This window comes from Mastomys coucha, unplaced genomic scaffold (genome assembly GCF_008632895.1).
Source record: "Mastomys coucha isolate ucsf_1 unplaced genomic scaffold, UCSF_Mcou_1 pScaffold16, whole genome shotgun sequence".
Classification (NCBI taxonomy): Eukaryota; Metazoa; Chordata; class Mammalia; order Rodentia; family Muridae; genus Mastomys; species Mastomys coucha.
In genome coordinates this window covers 92,630,576-92,643,594 of record NW_022196898.1, presented here as the reverse complement: position 1 = coordinate 92,643,594, position 13,019 = coordinate 92,630,576, and the positions used below count along the sequence as shown (strand labels likewise).

The window sequence follows — 13,019 nt, the reverse complement described above, 5'->3', positions numbered from 1 at the left end:
AAAAAAAAAAAAAAAGTAAAAAAACAAAAAACAACAAAAAAAATTTATCTTAAAGGCAGGATCTTACAGTTTTGTTTTGTTTTGCTTTGCTTTGTTTTGTTGTGTTTCTAGTCTGGTCTCAAATCCCTGGCCTTGAAGAGATTCTCCTGACTCAGGTACACAAGCATATGATGATCATTACATCCATTGTATGCCTCCCTGCTCTATCGCCCATTCTCCCAAAGAAGAAGATGAAAATGTGAAGAAAATGAAATAAAGTAGAGGGGTGGATGAAGGAGGGAATGCTGGAGGGAGAAGTCCACTTTAGTAGATATCACAAAGCTTTCACCCAATCTCTGTAAATACAGTAGTTTGTAATCAATTCTATGGAGTGTATACTTCATGCCTAAAATATCCAGATGTGGTAGCACAGGAATGTACCTTTGTTTTTCAAATACAGAAAACAAAGGCCTCTCAACATCTCACTCTAAGTTGGAGAACTAAGCGTAATATATGATTATCCTTGAAGGCATAGAGATGTTTAATATTTCTTAGTAATTGTAATTTATGTGATATTTTTTAGGTTATCAAGTTTTAGAGTCTAAGAAGTTGCAGAGTTAACTCTTACTATTAAAGAATTAAATGGCTATAGACTGATTCTAATGAATTCTCAATATTTCAAATATTCATACATCTTGGCCAGCCAAGCTCCACAGCTCTATTTTTTTGATGTGGCACTTATGCCAAATTAAAAATAAAAAGTCATTGTCCCATTCCCACATTGTTAGCGCTAATTGAACTCAGGGACGACTACTAATAATAATAGAACTGTAAAAGAATACATGAAGTTGGGAGGTATGTGGATTGCTGGGTCCTGGGAGGAGTTTGAGGATAGACTGGGCAAGTGGATAAGATCATAATATATTGGATGCATATATGACATGCCCCAAAAATAAATAAAAATATTTTTAAAGTGACTGTTTAATAAGAAAGATTATAAAGTATTCAACATACCTTTCAACTTATACAAAATTGTCAAGAAAAAGAAAAGAATCGCTTAGACGATGACAGTGTAATACATTTTCATAGAACGGAAGGCCACGGTCTGGGCCCACTTCTCTTCCCATATCCTCAGGGCATTGAGAAAGTAAAAGCAACTGATCATAAATCATTTCCCTTAGTCCTTTACTCAGTGACCTGGAGCCAGGAAGCTTGTATTTGAGTCACGATTTTGGCACTGCTTGGAAGTGACTAAAACAACCCTCGCAAAATGAAAATCTCACCTGCCTTTGCTACCTCATCTCATTCACCTTAAACCACAGGCAAAGGGATTCTTATTTTGATCTCTGGGAAATGAGGCTTTCAGTGTTTCAGGAATTCACTCAAGGTCACATAGCTACTTAGTAATATAATCTCGACATAAACCTGGGCTATGGCTGCAGAACACTGCTGTCCTTAAACACCTTTGGCACAGTGGGTTTTGTTAAAAGCAAGATTTGTGTCTTTTAAGTTTTCTCAATGTAAGTAAAACATTTATCCTGAGTAACCAGATCAAGGCAAACTCAATCATAAAATGAGAAACGAAGCTAAAGCATCATATTAAAATTGTTGATGAAGTGCCTAGTGTAAGGGGGTGGAGTTGCTGTTGCTAGAATGAATAGCCTCCGTGTGACATCAGACTAATGCACACAGGAGACAGATAAGGGCATGTCTATGTGTGTTTTCACACTTGGGGTCATGACCCAGAGATACCATAGCTTTTTAGAATCAGTTACATGATGAGTCCAGTGTGACCCACTGTGGAGTGACACTGTATCTCTCTCCCTGCCACATCTCACTGGCAGTGACACTGGCAAGGAGTGCTGCAGAAAGTAACCATACCAGCAAACCTCAGAAAACTCGATCACTTTAGCTTGACTCGGACTCACTTATTCCCCAGGTTACACCCAACACTAGACTAGAAGACAAATAGATAGGGTAGAATTCCTATGTACTAAGATGACAGCTGAAATGGCTTTCCTTAGCTGGGTTAAAATTTAAGAAATAACTGAATTGTAGAAATTCACAATTGACTTTTTCACCTAGATTTTAGTCACATAGATTTGATCTTGAAGACATTTTTAAGGAAGAGAGGTAAACATGATTTAACACTCCATAAAATAATTAGAAGAAACACCAACAGACAAAAGATATCAACAGACATTTTTTGATATGCATTAAAGATCTGAAGAGAATGATAGAATAACTCAAGGAAAACTCCTGATGGACTCAAGAATGGGAGATACAACTTCACTGAAGTCTTGAGATTACAAACTGGGGTGTTGAGATAATAGGAAGTAGCTAAACATTTGTATAAGAAACTCTGAGACCATAATAGAAAAATAAAGATTGATTACATTGATATATTGACCCAATCATAGCAGAAGGTACAGTAGTACCGTATTAATAATAAGAGAATCAGGTAAGCCCTTTATAATACATTAGGAGAGAATCCCTTCATCCAAGACTCTTTTAACCACTGAGCTCCAATAGTGATAACCATCATAGCTTTATTATTCATGTAACACTGGGGGAGGTTGTCCTCTCTAAAGACATTTCATGGGGTTGCAGCAACAAGATGGTCAGCCAGGCTTGTTCTTCAACACCCTAACATGGAGCATCTCAGTCGTCAAGCCTGTATCAAGGTAGTTTTCAAATATATCTTACTGTCTTAGTTTTAAACGATAACAGAAACAACTGCAGACTCTCAAAGGATATCTACAGACAAGACCAAAACACTGGAAGGAAAAAAAGAGCACAAGAAGAATGTAAAATCTTATTTTCACCCTTAGGGAGGTTAGAGTACCATGTGCACCCAGGAAACATGAACAAGGTTCTGGTTTTTGTAGATAGATAGATAGATAGATAGATAGATAGATAGATAGATAGATAGAGATACAGATAGAGAGATAGATAGAGAGATAGAGAGATAGATAGAGAGATAGAGAGATAGAGATAGAGAGATAGAGAGATAGAGATAGAGAGAGAGATAGAGAGAGATAGGGAGAGCAAGAGAGAGAGAGAGAGAGAGAGAGAGAGAGAGAGAGAAAGGGAAATCTGAGTGGAGAGGCTATAACATTTAGATAAACATGAAAATATTTAGAAAAGTAATTTAGGAAATACTCTCATCTAATCCCAAACAAAGATGGAAAATAAGACCTTAAAGCAAGAAAATAAATAGTTCCATTGTGGAGATCCAAAACTGCAACAGAAATTGAAGAATAAAAGGAATTCATTAGAAACATGAACATAACGAAGAGATATTTCCAGAAAGTGAATGCCGCTTCCACCTTGAAAGGCCCGCCGAGTACCCAAGAGAATAAAAGAGACTCGCATGACACACTATGATAAGCTTCAAAACACCAGGACCCAGGCACTAGAAAGACACCATCCAACAGAATAAAAGAGACTTGCACGACACACTGTGATAAGCTTCAAAACACCAGGACCCAGGCACTAGAAAGACACCACCCAACAGAATAAAAGAGACTCGCACGACACACTATGATAAGCTTCAAAACACCAGGACCCAGGCACTAGAAAGACACCACCCAACAGAATAAAAGAGACTCGCATGACACACTATAATAAACTTCAAAACACCAGGACCCAGGCATTAGAAAGACACCATCCAACAGAATAAAAGAGACTTGCATGACACACTATGATAAACTTCAAAACACCAGGACCCAGGCATTAGAAAGACACCAAGAGGAGAATGTAGAGTTGACCTATGAGTCAACTGCAAAGAGTTACTCTTATCAATTTTATGACAGCTCTACATGCTCAAAATACAAAAAACCATTAAAGCTTACCAATTTCAGAGAAGAAAAAAAGCTGACAGAGTAAAATTCTCTGCTCACCTGCTCTAACTCTCTTTCCATGTGGGGTCAGACAGACACCTTCTCAGTAAAGCCACTCTGTACAAGCTGCCCCTGCTGAAGATGCAACCGCACCATCCACACCACACACATAGGAAAATGAACCAAATAAAGAGGTAAGTTCCAAGAGAATGAATCTTACATGGATGAGAGAGCTTGACAGCATAGGCAGAGAACTGAGCAGTCTACAGTTGAGCAAGACTAGAATTTCTAGAAGGTACACCTCGAGGAAAATAAGGTAAAACCAAATTAAATAAAATACTCAGAGTACTACAATATGTTTGGGAATAAAATGTTTTCAAAGATGTTTAGAATTTGTTGTAACATGTGAACAAATAACTAATAACGGCAGAGTACACATAAAAGGAGCAATGGGAGCAAAAAGAGAGCTCTCTGAGGCCATGTGAAAGAAAACCTACAATGGACACAGGTCAATGACAAAGATACCCACATGAACATAAGAAGGTAATTATGATAGCCAAGAAGTTATTGAAATATTTTGAAGTGGTGTCAAGGGAAGAATGGGCATAATATAAAACCATAAATCCTCATAAATTATAGGAAGTCAGTAACATGTTTAAGGACATTATTAAGAAAACAAAGGTTAAATTGAAAGGTCTCAGAATAGGTAAAGATAAAAAAAAGACTTGATTTCCCGGTGCAATTTACCTTGTAATCATACCCTTGAACTACCCTGTTACTCCATTTTAAGTCGTAAAATATCTTGTAAGTACAGAGAGACTTACTTCTAAGACATCTAACTTGAGTCTCCAGCTCAAATACAGCTTTGACCATGTTCAGGTTGCAAGTCATAATTGTGCTCACTATAAAGCATAATTTTTGATAATTTTCCCTTTTTAAGACTTATTTGTCCCTGGGTGTGTATGCCAAGTATATGTGGGTGGCCTCTGGAGGGCAGAAAAGGGTCAGGTCCTCTGGACCTAGAGTTACAGCTGTGAGCAGACCAAAAGGCATGCTGGGAACCGAAGGCAGCTCCTCTGTGAGTCCAGCAAGCCCTCTTAAGCACTGAGGCAGGTCTGCAGCCCATCCTGCCCCTTGTCACTTAGACCGGTTAGACGGAAGGCCTCCCTCCCTTCACCTCCCTTCCTTCCTGTGTCTTCCTTTTCACAAATACATTCTTCATCTGTAATTGCTTTGCTTGATATTCTCTCCTATTGTTATTTGGTTGGTGGACTCAGGCACAAATGGCTGGCTTAGTTTATGAGGACATTGAAAAGCTGATTGTATTACAACATGGGCAGCTACGTGGAGTCTTGCTACACAAAGAGTGAGGGAAACCCAGCCTTGGGAGAACATTGCTGCTGTCTTAAATCCAGCACACTCCCCGGAGTTTCTCTTTGAAAGTTTTTGAATCTTTGACAAAACCACTTTTTTTTTTCTCACTTTGAAGTCAGGGATATTTTTGTATTTATACTTCAGTCATTGGATAGTAAGATTGGGAAATAGACACTTTAAAATGTTGTTTAATAAATGAATAAAAAAAATGGATATACAAAGATTTCTGAGTCCACCAAGACAGGGGAGCAAATCAAAACACTATTTTCCAGACCACCCCGCAAGAACTAAATAATGTTCTGAGCCCTCGAATATGCAAATTTCACTTCTTAATGATGCAAATCCAGACGGAAAACTTATTACACGCATGTGTTGTTTCAAGAAGGGCAAAGGTTATTCAGTTTCAGTCTGCCACCCCCAAGAACTCCCACGTGAAATGAAGTCACAAGCAAGGCCCTTTCACTGGACAAAACTTCCCTTTTACAGAGATTTTGCCTAAAAATGTAAGCAATTTCTCAGATGGAAGATCTGAGTAATTTCTTAAAGGTCATATTTATCCCCAAAATTGATTTTTTTTCTTGTACCCTGTATCCTCCTGAAACTGGCTCTAGCCTTTTATTATTGTTTGATGCTGAATTTCAGGTTATGATGACTTGGAAGGAATGTGCTGCTATGGCTGTGGCAAGCAGAAATGCTGACTGTTGGTTTTGTAACAGGGTCAGTGTAGCCCAGGTTGGTGACTGACTTGCTAGGTAGCCAAGGCTGAGCATCCCTGATGGGAAATCTTAACTGTCATCCCCATGGGATTTAGAATCACCCTAGAAATAAATTTCTGATTCTATCTAGGAGGAAGTTTCTAGACTGAGTTAACTGAGGTGGGAAAAATCCACCCTCCATGTGGGTAGCGCCACTCCACAGGCTCTGATCCGTTACTGAATACGGAGGAAAATCAGCTGTGCACCTACTCACAGACGCAATGGAAGCAGCAACCTTAGGCTCCCAAGACCGCGCTTGCCCTACCATGATGGGCAGCATCCTCAAACCAGCGGGAATAAACACACCTTCCTTCCTTAAGTAGTCTTTGTCAGGAATTGTAACTACCACGCTTGTTTGGACACATTGTATCTTCCTGTTTCTTTTCTCGACATGCGAAGGCTGCTGGCTTATGTTACCATGCTCAGCTCAGAAATAATCTTAAAAATGAGTAACAAGATAGCTCCCCTTACCTGGTCCCTGTGCATGAGCAGTAATCCACACCACACATAGTACCACAAAGCGAAGACACAGTTTCCTAAGGGGGGAAAACCGCAACTGTTAGACATTCACAACTGGCAAGTCATATAACTCAGGAGTCCACAGTGTGGTGTAAAAATTGACATTTCTAAGGAGTTTCCCCCATAAACCGGATGCTGCTGACTGGGGGACCATCTGAGGCTCACCGCTTTAGAACAAGCAGGGTTCAGGATCTGCTTCACATGGGTTAGATGGCTTTTGCTTGTCTACCAGAATCACTTCAGAGCTTGATAGACTGCTGACACTTGGTTACTTCTCTCCCCTCCGGCTAAGATTTTGGTTTTAGTACGTCCACGGTACAGGCAGTATGCACTCATATATGTGCATGTATGTGTGTGGGCATGTGCCTTTGTGTGCATGTGTGTGTGTGTGTGTGTGTGCGCGCACACATTGGACACCTAGTGTTTTGTTCTTAGTCAGTTATTTTCCACCTTACTTTTAAAAACAGGGTCTCTCAGTGAGTCTGAGTTCACTGATTTGTCTACACTGACAGGCCAATAAGGCCCAGGGACCCTCCTGTCTCTGCCTCCCCAACATTAAGATGACAGCTATATACTCCTGAACCGAGCTTTTTCTGAATTGAATACTGGGGCTGAAACCCAGGTCCTCACACTTGCACAGCAAGACTAAGTTAATGTCCCAGCCCTGTAATTTCAAATATTTGCTAGATGGGTCAAATGTACAAAATAGGTAGGAGTACCACGGTGTAAGATTAATTTCTATATGTGACAGATGTCAACATTCTCAGACATTTAGTAAAACTGAGCAAATCTAAAATAAGTCAATATTATAGTCAATAAAATTTAATAAAGATTCAAAAATGACAACTGACGGTATAAGTAGCTGTCCAATAAGGCTTGAATTGGTCTGGGTTCAGCCTGCTAGCCCCACCTCCAGTATCCAGTTTAACATGAGCCACATGTGAAACAGAGCCAACCAGACTAGCCAGGGCAAAGACCTAAATTTAGATGGAAAATAGACATCCAAAGATCATCCTCAGAACATCTGAGGAACTAATCCCTTTCCCAGGAGTCTCCCCTAGATGCAGCTTATAGAGCTACTCAACTTTCTCTTTGTCATAAAAGTCCAGGGACAGTGTCACCAATTTTCCTTTAGGATACTCATGAGATCCTTAGGATTTATGATATGTGTCTTCAGGCTACATCTATTCATCCCTACAAAGATGAAGTTTACAATAGCAAGAAAGACCCGTGAACTTTTGTGAATAGCAAACTTTTTGATGAGTTGGTCGCTTTCTCTTAAACCGGGAGAGGCGTGTGAAGTAATTCGAGAAACACACATGTAACAAACATCTATCGTTTCAACAGTTTCTTGCACCCTTGCTTTTTATGCCAAAAATGTCTATGTCCTGACAGCTTTATAGATTCTGTGTTTGGCTAACAGCTAAGATCCAGAAATAATAAAACTTTCTGTCTTTCTCAAAATAACTGAGGGAAATCTTTCACCCCAGCAATGGGAATAAAATTGGTTGATTCAAAGGGCAAACTATTGTTAGTGCTTACATGAGGTGAAATATCTCAGACTGTCAATCAAACTCAATATGTAGGTCTTGTACACATATCCAATTCTAGGCACCTGAGTAGCTTCTAGATGCAGAGAAAATAACGTTTAAGGAGTTCAGGCATCAAAGAGCTTGGCGGTACATTGGTAAAAGGGCAGAAAAATAGACCCAGGCATCTTGTAGCACCAAGGATGCTGTTAAACTGGCCTGAGCTAGTGTTAAAGACTTTAGAATGACTGAATCTACCTTCAGCCAGTAAGACCAATAGATGGTCCTTCATGCCTACAAAACCTCTGTCGAACTTCCATCTGCACCCTGATCCTAAGACTAAGGAAGTTTGTCCAGCTTACAAGGTCTGAAGGCATTTCATTCTCTTCTGCTTCTCTCTGCACCTCCAATTTCAGCTCCTTCTTAGAAATGGTGCTCAAACTAAATTTCCTTCTCTCAAACCTTCCGGTACATTGACTGCCATTCCCTTTCTGCTTGGGTCTATGTCTATGTTTTCTTTAGTTGAACCTCCTCCTGCTTAGATTAATTCTGCCTCCACTCCAATCCCCTGCCATGCTGGACCCACCCCACCTCCTCTTCTCTGCCTCTCCCTCCCCTTCTCCTCTCTCTTCCCTCTGACTCTATTTCCCCCCCTTCCCCCCTCACCTTTTCAGGATCTTTGGATATCCCTCCTGCACACAGCCTTTCTCATGTTATGCAGAGAGGTTTCCTTTGCTTACTGAACTCTGCACATTGTGTGTGTGTGTGGGGGGGAGCATCCTCTCTCTTCTTCAAGTATTGTTTACCTACTGCCTGCAGCCAGGTTGGACTCTCCACAGTTGACGGTCAGTAAATATTTGTTGAAAACATGAATAAATGATAAGTAAATGAATGGCCAAATAGTGTTAAACTGTTGTAGGATAAAAATCAAATGGCTCGCTATTTCATCTCTCACCCAGAGTATACATTCTAACATGGGATGTAGTTGCCACAGTTCACAAAGAAACTAGCCCTGCTTGTCCAGGCCATTTAATTAAACCTTTCTCATGTGATTTCACAGACTACCAAACAGAATGTCTAAACAGCCCTCAAAATTACACATTATACTTTTCTCTAACATATCCATTTATTTTAACATTTATTTGAGTACTCAAATAATAAAGTAACTTAGAAAATAGTATTTAATATCAGCTATGAGAACCATTGCTAACCTTTTAATTACCATAGTAACCATCCCAGGATACCTTTGGGTCTAGTTTTGTTTAATCATTGCTTTTGAGCCAGGCTCTCCTTAGACAGTTGGCCTGGATCCTCTCTAGTGAAGGTGACCTGGGACCTCTGATCCTCCTGCCACTTCCTCCTGACTACTAGAAGTACAGAGTTGGACCACAATATCCACATTAGGCCTATGCAGTGGGTGATATGAACCCCCGGCTCCATGCATGCTAGACTAGCAGTTCAATAACTGGGCTCCACTCCTAGACCCTAACAAGTTAAGCTGGTGCATCTAACACCTTTCAGGTTTCTTTTACTAATTCTACAAAGTCACATCAAGTAATCTATTTTAAGGACAACCCTGAGAAAGATAATGTCTGTATAGATCCAATGTTAAATGATACATGTTTTTGGGTGGCTAACTGGAATTTCCAGACCATCGCCACAAAAAGATGGCAGCAAGTGGAAGCCTCGGCCATTTCATTAGGGTCTTGAAAGTTTAACTCAGTGTCCTCATATAACTATCATCAGCTAATGGAGGGCTTCCAAGCCCTGCCCCACTTCCCAAGTGCTACTGATGTGTTTTCAACGAAATAAACTCTAAATTCTTTAGGGTATTTTTTTCTAGGGACAAGTTTCTCAATCCAACCCCTACCTTGGCTTCACTTTACATGTGTGTGGTTGGAGCTGTGTGGACCTGCAATCTGGTTTAATTGGGAGTTACCTTTAGTTATCCACAGCCTATACCCACTGGTTCCTGTAATAGAACAAGCTTGGCATCATGAGATATTCATGGTGGGTCAGGCTCCTGGTCCCAGGCCTGGAGGTACCCTCAGAGATACAAGGAAAACCAAACTTCATCCAGGACCTGCTGCCTGCCTCAGCACCTCTCCCTAAGCCTTTATTGCCCCAGTCCACCAGGTGCCATTTTCTCCAGGATTTCCACCAATGTATGTGCAATTCTAATTCCTTTCTGGGCCCCACCAGCAACTCCCACCCCAATCACCTGGACCCAATACAAACTCCAAAATGCCCAAGAACATATTCTGGAACCCTCTAGAAGGGCCTGGCAAACCATACAAGACAGGCGCCATTGACAGATTTGTGCAAACACACCACGGGAAGTATTAGTTGGCTACTTGAGCTGGGTGCAGTGGCTCAGAGAACTCACTGCAGTAGGAGTTGCCAAGAAGAGAGGACCTTGCAGTCTGAACAGAACCTGGAGGTCTTCCACAAAGCTTGAGCCCGCAGAGGATCTGGCCCTACAGGACCCTAGCAGGATATCAACCCCGAAGATGCACTTAGTCCTGTAACATAGGATACATTCAAGCCCCACCCTGCCTGGCTCTCTTGGAAGATCCATACTTTGGAATGCTTATCAAGAAAATCCAAATCAAAAGCCTGGATCTGTGTGAGCCTCTCTGGGAAGACCACAGGGAGAGCCTCTGGAATCCGGAGACTACGGGGCTTTCAGCACTGTGAGACAATATACACAGACACCAAGGGTGTCTGAAGTGTATTGGCTTCATTGTGTCTCCAGGTTTGTGGCTGGAGGTGCAAATGGCTCTTCAGCAGGGAACATTCACACACAAAGCTTGCAGAGGTCAGAGCAGAGCACACAGGAGAGATCCTACCCAGGACTGGGAAGCACATGTACACACAAACATTGCCACAAGGCGGACATGTACACACAAACATTGCCACTCCTCCCCGAGTGCTCAGCTGACTCTGGCAACTTGGCCCCTGCCGTCTCCCATCTACAACTCAGCAGCCTTCCTCCCTGTATCTCAGAGGTCAGATGCAAACTTGGATAACCCACTGCCCCCCATAGGGGCACCCAGATAGGCAGTCAAAGGACTATCAAGCCCACATTTTCCCCAGTGTAGGGACAAGGACAGGTATGGTATCTAACGTGAAGGTGGACCAGTGAAGAGAAGTCTGCCTGCACACCCTACCCTTTCCTGCCTCGCACCCCTATCCTGGCTGCAACCACCACTTCTCCACTGACAGAACATACGTCAGGGCTCAGCTACAACTCTAGATGCCAGAGTTATGTCTGTTGGTCTTCTTAAAAAAAGAGAGAGAGAAAAATAAAAAGAGGTGACCCGCTCAGATTCCCCTGAGAAGAGCAGTCTCCGGATTTCTGGGTCTGTAGATAGACTTCCTTTCTCACCACCTAACCCTAACCCCAATCCTGTGCTTGAGGAATGCTCGGGATTGCTGGAGTACTAGCGATAATCCAGGCCGGGTGTCCCGACACAGCTGGAAGCAAGGCTTCAGCCAAAGCTGAAAGAGGAAAAGGGGAGGGGTGCCAGGATGGATGGAGTTGGAGCCTAGGCGGGTGTCAGAGCGGCTCTGCAACCGCCTGGGGCAGTGGCCGAGGGGGATGTTGGGACACAGGCCAGCAAGCTTTTCCTCCCCAGCCACAGGATTGCTTTAGCATAAACTGAGACTCGCTGGCAGAAGCTTGCTTCCTTTCAAACACGGTATTTTACAAGTTGAGAAGTCAGGAGGAGGGTGCCACTGCAGCTCGCAGGCTCCCTACGCCAAAAGGTACCGAGGAGCAGGATCACAGATCTCCAACTCCAGGGTGGATTCGGGGGGCGGGGAGAGGGAACTTGGTCTAAAGCCCCTTCCTCCCCCTCAGGCGGCGGGTGGGCTACTTACGTTTCTGTGGTGGGGGAGACCTTTCCATGCCTTGTCCTGTAGGCTCCTAAATGCATTTGTATGCATTTGTCCCCGCAGCAAAGCACTAACGGAAAACAGAAGCCAGCTCCGAACTGCTAAAGGTGCAGGTACTGTCCATGAAAAGGGGGGAAAAGTCACATGAGAACCATGCTCCAACCCGCAAAACGGAGTGTAGGGTGGGGTAAGGGATGAAGCAGTATGGGGGTAAGAAGCAGCACCCAGGGGGAAGGATAGCTAGGATGTTCCGTGCCTGGCTGCAGCCGGAGTCGCTCTCCCCTGGGGGGGACCAGAGATGAGCGAGGCTTCACCCAGGAGCAGCGGCAACCCGGAGCGAGCTAGGTTTCCAGAGCAGCCCTGGAGTTCACTTGCGGTTCAAAGGATACTCCGTGACTCCAGTGGAGCTCTCTGCTTTGGGCCTGGGAGGAGAAAGGCGGGGTGGGAGGTGGGGGTGGGAAGAAGGAGATGAAAGTAGGGGAGGAAGTCCTTGGGAGCAGCCTGCGCCCAAACATTTGTCAAACAAGCACACACACCCACTTGGGAAATCAAGTTGGTGCGAGGGGGCCGGTGGCAACTGCAGGCGCTTGCTCTGCCTTGAGTGCCGGCCGCTTTGCCTAGAAGAAGAGGAGCCTAGTAAATCCGGCTGGTGTTAAATTTCACCGCGCAGTGACTTGCAATGACGTCACTAAACACGGAGCACACCTCCCCCTCTGCCCCACAACCTTCTTCCACCCCAGCGCCGCCCCCAGCTGCCCTGGTCTGCCAACCTAGCAGGGTCGGGCTGGGCTAGCTGCACCCTGAGCTCTCAAGTCACCTCTTGCCACCACTTGAGATGAACCCACTTCCTAGCTGTAGATGATTTGGGGTCACTCCTTCCTCTCTGTTCCTGTACCCGTCAGGTTCTCATTTCATGTGTGTCTCTTGCATGACTCTCCATCCCCCGGTCTTTCTCTTTACCCTCTTCCTGCTTACCTGGGATCCTCCTGAGCTCAGCTAATTTTTCGTTCCTTTCCCATCTCCTTTTGCTTTTATTGTAATTAGCTTGGGGGTCCCAGTGGTCTTAGTAATGAAGTGGACCGGCTCCCATTGCTGCCTGTCTCTTTCTCCGTTTACTGCCCATC

The 13,019-nt window shown here is 43.3% G+C and overlaps 1 protein-coding gene across 4 annotated transcripts in view; it reads right to left on the bottom strand.

Moving 5' to 3' along the window:
• The window catches only part of Col24a1 (collagen type XXIV alpha 1 chain), a 264,470-nt gene extending 251,937 nt beyond the window's left edge, over positions 1-12,533 (bottom strand). The window contains exons 1-3 of one of the 4 annotated variants that reach the window (XM_031375746.1): positions 12,432-12,533; positions 11,881-12,011; positions 6,422-6,486 (exon numbers count right to left, since the gene is read on the bottom strand). In XM_031375746.1, coding sequence (XP_031231606.1) covers positions 6,422-6,486; positions 11,881-11,936 — 121 coding nt within the window. In that variant the 5' untranslated portion in view covers positions 11,937-12,011; positions 12,432-12,533. Of the gene's footprint in view, positions 1-6,421; positions 6,487-11,880; positions 12,327-12,431 lie in introns of those variants that run through there. The other 3 variants (XM_031375747.1, XM_031375748.1, XM_031375745.1) reach the window with 3 other exon arrangements.
• Positions 12,534-13,019: the final 486 nt, after the last annotated feature.